A 14,715-nucleotide genomic window follows, 5' to 3' on the forward strand; every position below is an offset into this window, starting at 1 on the left:
TAACCCACAACCTTCACCCAGGAGCAAAACAAATCTTTAAACTTAAAAGAAACACATGTGATATCTATCGAGAACATTATCACTATCCAATGTAAAAGTCTTTGTGTTGATATAACATTTGGCCATATCGCCATAATCTCATATATATTTAGTCTGCAAAAATAGAGGCGTCTGCTAGCACTTCTTTTTAAATTGAATGACGTGTGTGTGACATCTAACACAAATCAGATGACTTGTGATTCTATGTGTTAGTCAGGTTAGATTCACTCAGTTCAGTTGTCGACATAGTGTAAAGATGACGGCGTGCATAATTAATGTAGGCACCTGATCCTGTAAAAGTGTAGGCTTTTTATTCCAACACATATTTTCATGTGACATTAGGGGGAAATCGTAGGTGTGTATAATATCATGAATGACACTGGAATAATTAAATGCAATACTTGTGTGATTCATGACTTTATTACTGTTATTAAATGCAGATGGGATTTTCCTACTATATTAAATGTTAAAATGTCGGCAGTGAAAACCATGTATCAGGAATAATATACATTTTTACTTTTGAAAACTGTGGACGCTAAATTGAAACTGTATTCCTTATTTCCCTGTTTTCACATCACAGTATTTTCTTGACGAAACTGAACATGGAGACCATGACGCAAACTGTTGCATCTACAGAATCAGTGTCTCTTCATTTGAACTTCTGTCTGGAGCCCAACAGATGGCAGTCTACGAACCTTTGATAAATTAGGTTTTGGTCTCTGTTTTCACCCTGAGGAGTTGCTGCTGAGGACATTTCAGTCTAATAATTATCACTGCAGATGTGTAGTATGTTGCACAGTCAATAGAGGTCAACACTTGACAGTAAAACCAAATGAAACAAGTCTTCAAACAGCCTGCTGTGGTTCAGCCTGTGCATGTGACATTAATTTGGGCAATGTGCAACTTATGAGCAGATTTTATTTATTTGTTTGCATGCCTTCAAAGATGTTATGAAATTGCTTTCATAACATCTGATTAAAACTATCAACCTACATCAAAATACATAAACAAGATTGTCATAAAGTTTTAATTTAAAACAGGGGCGACTGAAGAGGCTTACATATGAATCCTTGTTTATGGGGCACTACAGGATTACTGTTGTCATATATGTGATAGTTTCACCGTAAATACTCCAAGTGTATAACAAGCGTTAAATTACTTAAATAACAAAACAGTATAAATCTGTGGATCTTCTCAATCGGAGGGGATCTAGGGGCGGGGCCAGCTGACATCCGATTTGCTCAAAGCTGTAGAGCTAACAGGAAACAGGGAATGACTTCAATGTGCACTTTACTGAATCAGGAATTGTGCATGGATGTTGAACATATAATTGCGTCCTTTGTGTAAATTAAAGCCCTTTACTGGGCCCTGGTTTTAAAAAATCCTTGATCCGCCACTGTTCTGTATGAATTCCAGTGGATCTTTTTATTATTATTTTATATTTCAGTTACATTATCATTTTCATCCAGGGTTTTATGCAGTAAAATAATAAAGCAATGGACAAACTGCAAATTATTTAAATTGGTGTGTCATCACTTTTTATTTTGTATTCTTATTTCAGAAACGATACAGTAAATGAAATTCAACATGAGCTGTGTTGATACAATTCAGGAATGCAATCACAGAGCCAAAGGAAAAGCTTGCAAAACTGCAGAGGTGAACCAGATTGTAATCAATCCATGACAGTGTCTCCATCGTGCTGAAGGAGCCAGGTCAACATGGAGCAGGTGTCCCTGCCACTCAAAACACACACTGAAGTAAATATTTAGAAATGTGCTGATGCTCTTGGCCCCCGCATGTCAGGGAATGAAAGAATGATCTGATGTGTGTGCTGGTACCTGACTGGCTAAGATGGGTTTCGTTTCCCCCCACATTTGAAACAAGGACCTAGCTGTGATGTGAATGCAGCGGCCATGTTTACAGCTGTAACCCTCACACCACGTTGCATAGTGCACGAATGTTCATATTTTTTAGCGGAAGGATATTTATTTGCTGGTCTTATCGTGAATGACACTCCTTTGAGCAAATCAGGTTTGAAACAATGCAAACATGGCTGCTAAAATGGAATGAATAGAAGTGCAAATCAAGTATAAAAAGAATCTATGTATTTAAATGTGTTTAAAATACAAGTCATTCCTCCGATCCTTTTCTCACAAACACTCGGATTAATATTCCATACGACATACAACATTCTTACAACTAACATGTTATGACTATATCACTGATATGAAAAGTTGTGATCAGTAAAATCCACAAAATAGGCATACATACATCAATCTCCAACATAATTTGTACAATCAATATGCCAAGTCTTCGGCTAACATTTGTTTAACCAATTGTTCGTCATCAATCCTTAAACATTTGCAAATAACCCTTTTGTAATCTTTTTTTCCCTCAATCATGGCCACAGTGACGTGTCTTTGTCCCATCTAACCACATAACTCTTCATACTTAACACCACCTTCATTCTACCATTCTCTTTCAACCTGCCTGTAACCCGTACATTCATTTCAGCAAATGCAGCACATAAAGCAACATAATGTACACTGTGTTAAACTGATTATTGCACTGTGATAGTTATGCATATTTTTTATTTTCCATTGATTAAAAATGAATAATAAACTGCAGTATGTATGTTAATGTGAATGCCATGTGTCCTACCTACCGACCCCTGTGATTTTGTCATGGAAAAATTAAGGAATCTCATTTAACTTCGTATCATCTACATTGATATTCATCAGAATTTAACTGGATTGTTAAATATGATCCTTTATTAATACAGAACAAGGAGAGTGCCTCAACCAAAGTACTGTATAGTCGATTAAGAAATGTATCAACACGACTTTGACTTTGTGGGTCCCTTCTTTGCCTTAAAAGTTAAAACCTCCCTCCACTTCTCCTTGTGCAAGGCCAGCAAATATAATGATAATGATAATTCATTAATAATATTCAAAAAAATAGCCCTTTACTTTGACATTATTCAGCTATAATAGTCAGACACTGTCAAAGTGTGGTGAAGATGTAAAAAAGAGTAACAGTCATTTAGAGTGAATTCAAATCTCTGGTTATTTTGAGTCTTTGAATGTTTTGGTATGTATAGAAGCATACAAGCCACAGCAACTGTGATATGTAAAAAGCTTGTTCTTTTCACACCGGAATATGAATGTGAGTTACATAAAATACTAAAACTACCTCAATACATTAATCATAGTCCAGGACCGGCAATAAAAGCTGCAGAAAAGTAACTTGGATGAAATTTAATCAGAAAATCTTTTTTTATGGTCGAGCCAATGGCAAGAAAGTCTGCCGAAAGTGTTTTTATGCTTTAATGGACATCCTGTAAACCTCTTCACAGGTCAGTGGAGACGTTGCTCCTCTTCACCCTCAGGCTGCCTCCCCAGCCGCGGGGACAGGTGTTGTAGGAGTGTCCCGGCGACCGGAGGCCCGAGTCCTCAGACTCAACAGAGGCGTCAGAGTCGGTGAGGGAGCGAGTGTTGTAAAGCCTCACAGGGGAGCAGATCCTCTGTGTCGGAGTGGGTGGGGGGCTGGTGAAGGGAGGGGACCGGGCCCCCAGTGTCCGCGACTGGAAGGGGCTTGTGGGCGGTTTGTGACAGTCGTAGCCATGGTGCGAACTTCCCAGTGGTGAGATGGGGAGGCTGTGGCCGCTCAGCGCACCAGGGGACGGGCTGTTTTTACGTTTGGCTGCATTGATGATGTTCTTGGCCAGGAGGCGATGGTTAGCCTTTGAGTCTAAGTTATTAACATTGGGGGACATGCAGCGACTGTCTTTGGTTAGTGGAACAGGAGAGGCGGCAGAGGATGTGTACAGAGGTTTGGTGGAGGCGAAGGATAAACTGTTGTGCGAGGGAGCTGGACACTGGGAACGTGAACCCCAGGGAGGAGAGATGGGAGATGTGATTGTTTGGGAGGGTCTGGGTGAGACAAAAGCAGAAGTCTTCTGGCTTACCATGGGCGACTGACATCTCGAACCCCAGGGAGGAGAGATGGGAGATGTGGCTGTGATTGTTTGGGAGGGTCTGGGTGAGACAGCAGTGGAAGTATTCTGGTTTACCATTGGCGACTGGCATCTCGAACCCCAAGGAGCTGAGATGGGAGATGTGACTGTAGGTGTTTGGGAGGGTCTGGATGAGACAACAGTGGAAGTATTCTGGCTTACCATCGGGGACTGACATCTCGACCCCCAAGGAGGTGAGCGTGGGGAGGTGGCTGCAGATATCTGCGAGGGTCTGACTGTTGTGGTTGGATTAACAGTGGAAAACTGGATATTCTGACTGGTCATAGGAGACTGGCATCTAGAACCCCTGGGAGTGGATCCAGGGGAAGTGAACGAGCGGTTGGAGCTGGAGGCGGTGGTGGAGGGGCGATTCACTTGGAGGCCTGACGTCCAGGGTCCTGAGGCGGGACCATCTGGGCTGCTGAAACGTCTGGTGAGACTGGGTGTCCTGGTTGGTGTGGGGGTATCACTTGAGGTTTCAACTGTTGTTGAGTCCTTTGGCGTCTGTAGGCACAAATATAATAAATAAATATATTTTAAGGAGTAGGGCAGGCTCTCAAATACATGCATACACAAATATAACACACAAACATACAAAATAAGAGAGTGTAATTCTTTTACAACATAGGAATAATTCAATTTGAAGGTTTTGATTTGATCTTGACTTTTCAAAGCTATTTCATTATAGCTGCTAAGTAAATTTATTTTGATGAATACGTGTTTATGTGTGCAGTCTCAGTCCCCAGTGAAAGGCAGGTCATCTGAGTGTGCTCCCTTCTGCTGTTTGGGTTTCCTTAAAGCCAGTGTCCCCAGCCGGGGCCGGTCTTCAGTGTCTCTCTCAGGTTACTGTAATCTGGCCTGGCTCAGGTGGTTAACCTGAACTTGGCAGTCCATGTTAATACACCTACTAATCAACTAACTAATAGTCTTTGCCCAGGATAATAATATGAAGACATGTCAGTGGATTTATAGTCTGAATTGCTCAGATCAGTATCGCGGCAGTTTATGATCTTTTAAGACGTGGTCATGTTTCAAAAGGTCAGGGCGTCTGTGCGGGAAACAAGACCCAGGTCAAGGTTCACATAATTTGTCTGAAAGTCTGAGTCCCTGAGAACGAAACAAAACCAAACACACATAAACCAGATGCTGAAGTGTAAAATATCTTCAAATGCTGAGCTGAGATTATTTTTCAGCATTAAATGTCACATACTTGTGTAAAAATAGACCTGGCCGCTTATGTAAATAATCTGTTTACTTAACCATCGCGTTACATTTATTACTGTGTGCCAGTAGTTGCAGTGATTGCAAGAAAGAAAAGGGAAATAACGAAGAGTTAATATTAAAAGTCAAAGTCTGAAAGAAGTGCATGAAGTCAGGAAATGAGAAAAAGGAGAAAGAGTTCACAGCACAGTGTTAGCACAAAGCTTTAATCACAGAAGGAAAAAACTTTAACACAAAGAAAATCAATCATAACAGACAGAATAACAGCAGAAAAGAAGAGAGGAGTAACTCAAGCTTTTAAAACTGAAACATGCATAAAACCTGACTGATGACATCCTGGGAAAAATACATATGGAATCACTACGAAAACAATAAATATGTAGATCTTTGATGCAAATTAGTATGCAGCCTGCCAGAGACATCAAAGAAGTACACGCCATGTACCATATATTAAGATAGAAAAAAATAGCGGAAAGCGCAGTGTATTACCCTGAAGACATAAAGACATAAAAGGAGCTCTCTAGCTGTAACTCTCATGTCAGTGAGCAGCATTAAATTGCAAATCATAGATCATAAAGCAGATGCCAGACCATCTGTTAAAGTGCTTTGTGAAGCAGCATCATCCTGGTGACCACAGGACTGGGAAACAAAGTGGAAAGAGTGTGAGGTTGTTTCTCATCATTTTCTGAAAGGCACCGAGAATGGAAGTGCTGACGTGCTCAGCAACTTATCTGATTCCATCAAGGCGCTTTTGAAAAATTATAACCAAGGATAAGGATCTTCATGTGGAAAAAAGCGGGTGGAAATTAAGATAATTATATGGTCACTTCCATATTCTATTTAAAAATATCTGAATATGACATTCAATTTGGTATGCGCACCTTATAGTATCTATAGGGCAAGTATTTTACACTATATTGCAAGTTTCAATCATTTCAAATCTAAAAAGATTCAACTCTATGATGTCTCTACAATGCAGGCAATAGTACAAAGAAAGAAGAGGCACAAGAAGGATGCGTAAGTTTAAGAAAAAAGTGCATTCGATTTTAAACGTTAAGCCTTCCACATCAAATTGAGTTTTGCAATCTTTATGCATGATTTCTACAAAAGACCCAATCCCTCTATTGACATTTATTCTAAAAGTGATACAGAGAGGGTCTCCACACCTGTGGTGCAATCCCTGCCCTCTTGGCAGAAAACGTTGGCCTCGGTGCCTGGACTCCTGACCGGGGAGTGGACACTCGCTCTGGAGAAAAGGCAGACATAGGAGAACTGATCCTTGGCTGCCCAGGAGCTGGATTAGACCGATATTCGACTCCACCTGGGGGACTGAGAGGCAGCTGAGGAGACATGCACTGGGTATGGATGTGAGAGGGAGGGTTGTGGGGCAAGGAAGTCTGTCTTAAGAAGGTCTGGGTGGAGATCATGTTCTTGGCCTGTGGTGCTCCTCTGGGTAGTGTACTAATGGGGTCTTTAACGGGGTTAAAGGTGAAGAGGGACGAGTTAATCTGGTAGGGCCGGTGCCTCGATAGGTCCATCTCTAACTTGGAGCATCCATTCTCTAACGGCTCTGGAACCGGCTGGGGTGCTGGAGCTTTTTGCCTCGGTTTCTGCTCGATTGCCTGTTGGGCCTTTAGGTTTTGTGAAAGCTGAGTGCTCATGTCAGAGTTTTTAGCAATGGCCTTGACTCTGCCAGGCATGTTCGATGGGTAAACCCAAGATGGTGGCAGAGACATCGTGGGAGACGGGGACCTCATTTGACCTGCTTTCTGATTATCAACAACATATTTCTCCATCCTGGACTGACGCTTGGCAAACAGCTCAGCCCCCTTTCCTGAGACGTTGGTGAGGGTCTGTTCTGGCCTGTGCTCTTCTCTCGGTCGGGTCCTGGAGCTCTTTAGGCAGGAGGTCCACTCTGGTGCTTTAGCCTCATCTTTCCTATCTTCTTCCTTGGCGAGGAAGTTGGAAGCCTCTGCACCCAGAGCCAGTAACTCTTCCTCAGATGTTGGCTCTGGAACAGATCTAAGTCCGTGCTTCTTCCTGTCATCCGCCCCTTGCACCAGAGACAGCAGCTCGGGGTTCGGAGCTACCACCTGCTTCTCTTTGAATGTGAACATTGATTTCCTACTTGCCCTCTTAACCGCACCCTCCTCAAGTATCCCTGTTTTGACCGTTGTTGTTGGCCTCCTCTCTTCAGAGGGCTGAGGAACAAAGTTGGAGGGCTTTGGGGCCTTGGGTGGGCCGTAATTAGGCATTGGTGGGTAGTTGGATACAGAAGAAACAGGGAACTGAGATGGTGGAAGGGAAGAAGGCGACATCACGGGAGAAATCGGAGGTGGACTGGAGTAGTAGGCCTTCGGCGATTGGTTTGTGAAGGCCGGTAGAGGTGGCGTGGGATACGATGGAGGCGGAGGTGGAGGTGAGAAGGCCACAGGTTGTGGAGCAGCGTAAGCAGGCAGACGAGGAGTGTTGTAGGAAGGAGGAGGGGGGATGTTCATGACAGGGCTGGCTGCTTCTGGAGACTGCACCGTCGGTGGGGAGAAAAAGGGCCTGGCAGTTCTGTTGATGATGGCGCTTGTCTGCTTGGACGTGGACACAAACGCCCTGTCTGATCCAGAGGAACTGTGACAGCCGTTAAGAAACGTTCCGCGGGGAGCCGGCCCTGTAAGCCCCCCATTTATCTCTGCCTCCTCTTCAACATGCCCCACCATGACTGGATCAGTATTATTACTTCCTGGGGGACTCTCCTCCTTGACTTTGTCCTCATGGATTGTATCTCTCGCCTCTTCGTCTTCCTCCTGTTCCTCTTTGACAGGCAGGAAGTGTCTCTCTTGGATAAAGCTATCCTCCAACTCCTCTTTGTGGAAATCTTTACATGGCTCCTCCATGATGTGACCTACTCCAGGTACACTGACAGGTGATGAGAATAGAGGCTGGGTGGCGCTATTTTTCAGGTTGAGATCTCTATCGTGCTCCTCACTGCTCCTCTCTGCCCATGTCAATTTGTTTGAGGGGGCAGTTTTCAAATTCTCTGATCTGTCGTCCTCTGAGCCCTCTCCGCAGCTTTGGAGTGTGAAGGAGTTGACCCTCTGCTTGCGGCGGTTGAAGAGCTGCACGCCCCTGGAGCTGGAGTTGGAAGGCACGGTGAGCTGGGCGGCGATGATTTGGCTCCTGACTCGAGCCTCTTTGAGCTCCTTCTCTGATAAACTGGCGCTGCGGGTCAAATCTGAGGTGAAAAGGAAAGAGAGTGGACAACTTGATCAATAAAAGAAACAATGGCTTTAGTTGTTTTTTTTTCTTTATAGAGATGTTTCGACTAATGATTAAACCGACCCAAACCATACTATTTAAACATACAGCATTCCCTCAACATCCAATTTAAGCTCACCACAGGGCTTTTATATACAAATAGAGACAACCAACAGGGACACATTTTTTAACAAGTCTGGGATAGAATTTCTTTGTTAAACCCACATAATTGTCTCTGCACCATATGTTTTTTATTATTCTTCGCTCTACTTTTCATTTCTTCCAATCCAGCGAGAAAAAAAGGTGTAGACAAAGAGCTAAGAGACAGAAACATTTCCAATAAACAATTTAATAGGAAAGTTGTAAAAGCTTGTTGTTGTTGCAAGTTACTAAGAAAAAGAATCTGGGTCATTGTCTGCTATGGGGCCGGAAAAATGGACCAGATTCTGCAGTTTGCTGACCGCATTGAATTTAAGAGCTAGAATATGTCTGTGTTAAAACTGAAAGTTTGTTTTCTGAGCTTAAGAGCTCCATTCCAGGCAGCGGAGCTATTTCCTCTGCCATCTGCAGCAGTCCCTCCCTGAGCATTCCTCCGCCGCTGAGGAAAAACTCCCTGCCTGAGCTTCCAACATGCCTTTGGTTTCTCTGTGGAGTTAATTTGTGCGACGCTACAGCTTGAACCCTTAATAGACCATTTTTTACAATCTGCAGCTTCCAAAAATGACATCTTTCGCATGCTGTCTATAAACATACTATACAATCAAGTGTTCCCAATCTTAAATATAGTGACTGCATTGCGCTTCAAAGTTCATGAGAGGAAAATCAAAGCTGCATCTTTTTTTTCTGGCTGGTGGAAGATATTTAGCTTCCCCCCCAGGCACGTCTCTTTTTTCATTTAATGAGGTGATGGATCTAGACAGCAACATTTTATGGTGTAATCATGTGTCAGTCACACTAACACAGTGTATCTTCTAAATGCATTTTTCCCCGGCACAGAGTATAAAGCTAATAATCATTCCCTCCAGTAAAAATAGTAATATGCTTCAGTCATTGATTTTTACAGACTTTAAGTCTGCCCTCAGAGTAATTTATTTAACTCTTTGTGGTTTTCTCTTACATAATCTCCTGTCAAGTTCACAAGCACAAATTAATTGTGTCACTTTTATCCTTCTCTTTTAATTAATAAAGAGGGACCATGGGGCCCAGTGGGATTATATATACGTTATCGTTGCTTATGCAAACACAGACTGACACCTCTGACAATGACTGTTTTCATGTCTGAAGGGAAATCCATCAATGTCCGTTTCAACTGTGTCAAATCACTCAAGCTGACACTACAGCGGAAACGATGGAGCGTGGCGCTAAAAGGGATATCATAGATCAACCCCATTATATATATGTGATAACAATATAACAAGGATAAAAACATCATCGCACAGCCTTTTAAACAAGCACTCCCCTCAGCGCTATTGGCATGAGCATAAATCACTGTCTTTTATAAGCTGCAGCAGAGACGTGAGGCGGCCCTGTCGCACAGGTACTTATTGTATATTCAGATGCTTTTATCAGGGTTGTCAATAACTAGCTCACAGGTCCCAATAACGACTGTTATTTGCCATTTACTGTTTGCAATCCATGCTGCCATGAATATTTACCTGAGCAGTGAGACATGAAATGAGATGTCCTCACTGTAAACATCTACCTCTGCTGTGAGCCAGACCTTCTTATCAAGTAACAGCAGGTGCAAATGGCATCAGTGACCAAACTACAAGTGATACCCTTCATGAAATTTGGATTTCTATCCTTTTCTCCCCAATTTCTTAAAGTAAATTCCATTTCATTTGTACAAAACTTAGTAATTATTGACAGACGACAGACGCCATTTTTCCAGATAGGATGATCAATCAACAACCAATAATTGGAGATAAATCTGATTGAAATAAATTATTCTTGCTATTTTTAAATTCCTGTGAAAATTGCATCATAGATAACAGCAGGGCAATAAATAAATAAGTTAGTTTCAACTTCGAGTTCAGTTGTATGGGGGAAAAAAATAAACCAAAAGTTTATGGACAGTTTAGTTGAGGTCATCTAATACAAAAACAACATACTTCTTAGTCATACTTTTTACCACAAGTCATGCTCTCCCTGTGTCATCACTTCAGTGCCTAATCTCTTACCTTCTTCTCCACGTCAAAACTCAAGAGCTCCGCCGTTTTCTAGTACTTCCAGGAGAGTTTTCAATCTAACTGAGTCCGATTCAGCTTCACACCCCCTTTCTGTACCGAGTCCGAGCCACGGGATCGGGTTTCATCCCCTCAGCAGCCAAGCACACAGGCAGGCAGGCAGGCAGGGAGAGAGGGAGGGAGGGGGCTGAAGTTGGAGGCTGTTCTGTCCGTCATTCAGCCTCCAGCACTTTTGCACTTTCTTTAAAACTCTATGTTACCACCATCTCCACTGGGCGAGCACTTATTATAAAGAATGAGACAAGCCTCTGAGAAACAGTGCTCATGTGGAGAAAGTATCGAAGCTGCACGCAGATGACACTTTTGTTTTGACAGCTCTGGAGAGGTGTTCAATCAATGGTGGTCTTATCTCTGTCTAATATCCTGTGATGGCGGGCAAGTGTCTGACCCTGGTTCAAGCCTTTGAAGAGGAGAGGGAAGCCAGAGAAACAGGCTGCTCCAGCTTATTAGACCACTGGGACACCAGAGCTCCAGCACCTCAGCTGCCTTGCACGTCTGTCTGGACAGCGCCATGTGTGTTCACGTGCTTCCTCTGCCCTCTGCGAGTCCTCTGGGCCATGAGCTCCAACCTGCAAGTGCAGGATAGGAATTTCTCGTCCTCCAATCGAGACAAAACTCAGCCTTCCACGGATGATGCAAGAGCCTCTACATTACATTGTCCACCTCCCCCTACCTCTAACTTTCTCTAGATCCCTCTGCCCTTGGTCCTATCCCTGAGATGGGAACACTCCCCCACAGCAGGAGGATTTAAGTCAGGGGGCCAACCATGCATTTGTGTATCAAAGGTCAGATTACCCTGTCGGATGTTATCTCTCTCCGGGCGATGGCTGTGCGGGGTGACACCAGCGGCTCCCGTGGGTGATGTGTGAAGCCGTATGGAAAGACGAGGATTAACTGGAGGTCCTGGGATCTCACCAGGCTGAATTTGACCCCAACTCCAGGGTAGATCCCGTGGGGGAAATACAAGACCAGCCCAGAGGTTGAAACTGAGCCCCGCTGCTCATATTGTTACTTTTGTGCATAATGAACGGTCCCTGCAGAGGTGCTGTGGATTTTTACGCCTTTGTTTTGCTTCCCGGATTTCTTTTAAACTTGAGGTAACTACTTAGTGGGTAATGAGTGATGAGAACAGTGCTGTATAGGTGCAGAGGCTGGAGATTTTTATCAGGGCCTTGGCTACGTAACAGTTATTTAATGGCCACAACCTTTCTGCTTTGCTTCCTCACAGCACAATGTCCACAATGTTGCTTTATGCTCTTTGAATGCAGTGTCTGACAAACCCGTCACCGCCCAGAGGTAATAATATCTCCATATTGTTTTCTAATATTGCTACTTAACTTCATAATGACTCTGTGATATTATAGAGCTGAGTTAACTCCTCTCCTTCTTTTGGAGTTGGTGGTTGTAAAAGAAAAATAGAAAAGTCTGGAAAAACTCTCTAAACAGCTTCTCCCAGAAGTTAGGCCATTATTGTCAGTGGCTGTCTTGTATTTGAAGCCCTTTAGCGGTGACGCTTGATTGCATTTCCATTGGTGGTAGGACAGCCTTTTTTTTATTTTTAACAGCATGGAAACAGATGTTTCATCGAGCATTTCACTGCGTCAAGTAGCACAGATGACACAAGGCTGCCTGTTTTCTCTATCGGCTGTCTCAGCCGTACGATTTCTGAAAATGGGGTAAACAACAGCTCAAGCTATAATGTAGCATCACGGCGTGAGTAACAGAGTACCATAGTAACAGAGTAACAGAGTAACAGAGTAGCAGAGCACTTTCATGCCACTGCTTGGGCTCCACAAATAAAGACATAAATGCCACATAAACAAACACTTACTTGTTTTCCGGCTCATATGTTCTTTGCTGAAACCTGTCTTCTCCCATAATGCATTGCACTCTGTCCCGGGAGTGTGCATGTCTTCTGTTGCCTGGATAGGTTTTCTCTGTCCTCCTGGACTCAAGCTCACCCCTCTCCTGATCGATGCATGTCCCTTCTTCATCTCCATCGCTACCCACAGTTTAAATGCTCCTGCTGCAGCAGAAACAAAAACACCCGTAGCAGTGGGAAATGGGACGGTTTAGTTCCAGTCAGGTCAATCTTCTCTCCTGATAAGATGAAGCCACTGATCCAGCGGGAAGATGGGACGTTTTACTCCTCACTGGCAGGCAGTGAAAAAAGTTTACAAACAAACAAGAACCCAAACCAAAGGGCGGACAAGGAAAGAAGTGGCTCAGCTTTCCAGTTTGCTGCTTCCGGCCATGGCTCCCCACTCCGCAACTATGCCTCCAAAAGTTGTTCTGTAGTCGGCTGAAACTTGATGGAAGAAGTGTGCTATCACTTTGGTCTTCATGAAGTATTATTCTCTGTCTAGTAGGACCTCCCAGCCGGGTCAGTTCCAATGTGTCTTGGATGAGCTCCCGTGGATAACTGCCGCGAAAATTGCACAAGTTTGCTGTGCTCTGTTCAAAATCTGGCAAAGACGGGTGAGAATCAGTCCAGGCTTCTCTATTTGCATCTCTCTAGTACTCCTTTTTTTTCTTCCTTTCCCAGACTTTGCTCTTCCTCCTCTGCTATTTTGGTCACCAAAACATGCTTTTCGTCTGCATCCGTATCTCCAGCGCGGAGATTATTTTTCTCTCGCAGAAAAGGGTCTGCCCTTTATCTTGAAGATCATAACTCTGCAGTGACGTGTAGGGGGACTGTGTATGTGGGCGCTTCCTGCTGTTAGGTGCATGCGAGGAATAACATTTCGCTCTTGAAAGGTTATTCCACAGACTGATTTGTATTCAGAGCTTCAAAGCAGCCAGTTAGTGTTGCTTTACTGAAGTTTCCTGTGCTATTTGTTATACAGTAAAGCCAGATACAGCCTCCACAGGCTCAATGTCTTTCTGGTGTTTGTTCACAAAACCACAATCGAGAAGGAAATTTCTTTTGCTGATTGAGGAATCAGGGAGTTGTCAGTAATTCAGTAATTCAGCCGTCAGCTGATGCTACCCACAGATTTGGTTTGTTTGTTTTGCTTCTAGTAAAAAAACTAAGTTGATATCTGTCTTCTGATGTTCAGACAGTTTTCCGTTTGCTGTTGCCAGTGGTATATAAATGGTCTTTAATACATTTCCACGTCCATTTTCTTTGCAGAATCCCCTGTGAACAGAGGAATAAGCAGGTTTAATTCAAGTTATGCAAATGTCAACAGTCATGTTATTTAAAATGTGACATTTAGACAGATAAAAGCTAGATATTAGATCTATCTAGAAGTTTGGGAAACCGCTGGTACAAGAACCCTGCTTCATTCTCCATCATCACCGTTTCTATGACACAAGCTTCAACCCACGTCTTTGTACAGAACTTAAAGTATTATCATGATGCTTTCGAGGAAGCAGTCCAAAAACTTGACCTTTGTGCCGACTCAGAAGCAGCAGTTTCTACAGATGGCAACCCTGGCAAATAGGGAAACTCAGTTTTGGCTCATCTAACACTTTTAATGAGCACAGCTTGAACTCCAAAACGCACAAATCTATACTTATTTTCTAAACAATGCAAGTCTTTAAAGATGAAGACTAGTGCCCTCATTTTGAACTTGAGTTGGGCTGCAAGGATGTAGCAGGAAATGAAGATATGCAGCCATAAAAGTCTGGACATGATAAAACTCCAAATAAGGAAGAAAGGTCACAATTCATTAATACTTGAATGTCAGAAAGCTGTATGAAATCTGCCAAATAATGAGTGTCATCTGAGTCCACGCCTGTTGATACGATATGAGGAGACAAACAAAGATGTGAGTGTCCCTCAGTGACATCCATTGCATTCCTTCTGCCTATCGGATAAAGCATTTCATTAGATCCACAGTGTCAAGTTTCCCTCCTCAAAGCTAATAGGACCCACTGGCAAAGTTTGCAATGATAAACCAGAGTTTGCACGTCCTTGTCCTTGATCAGACTTGCCTCTCC

The 14,715-nt window shown here is 43.2% G+C and overlaps 1 protein-coding gene across 1 annotated transcript; it reads right to left on the bottom strand.

Annotated features, from left to right (window-relative positions):
* Nucleotides 1–1,551: 1,551 nt before the first annotated feature.
* Nucleotides 1,552–13,352, bottom strand: LOC133012206 (synaptopodin). The gene is made up of 3 exons (XM_061080185.1): nucleotides 12,602–13,352; nucleotides 6,442–8,501; nucleotides 1,552–4,558 (listed from the first exon to the last, which is right to left on the bottom strand). Exons 1-3 carry the CDS (start codon nucleotides 12,768–12,770, stop codon nucleotides 3,389–3,391), a joined length of 3,399 nt encoding a protein of 1,132 aa, XP_060936168.1. The 5' UTR covers nucleotides 12,771–13,352; the 3' UTR covers nucleotides 1,552–3,388.
* Between the last annotated feature and the right edge of the window lie 1,363 nt (nucleotides 13,353–14,715).

Source organism: Limanda limanda, chromosome 10 (assembly GCF_963576545.1).
Source record: "Limanda limanda chromosome 10, fLimLim1.1, whole genome shotgun sequence".
NCBI lineage: Eukaryota > Metazoa > Chordata > Actinopteri > Pleuronectiformes > Pleuronectidae > Limanda > Limanda limanda.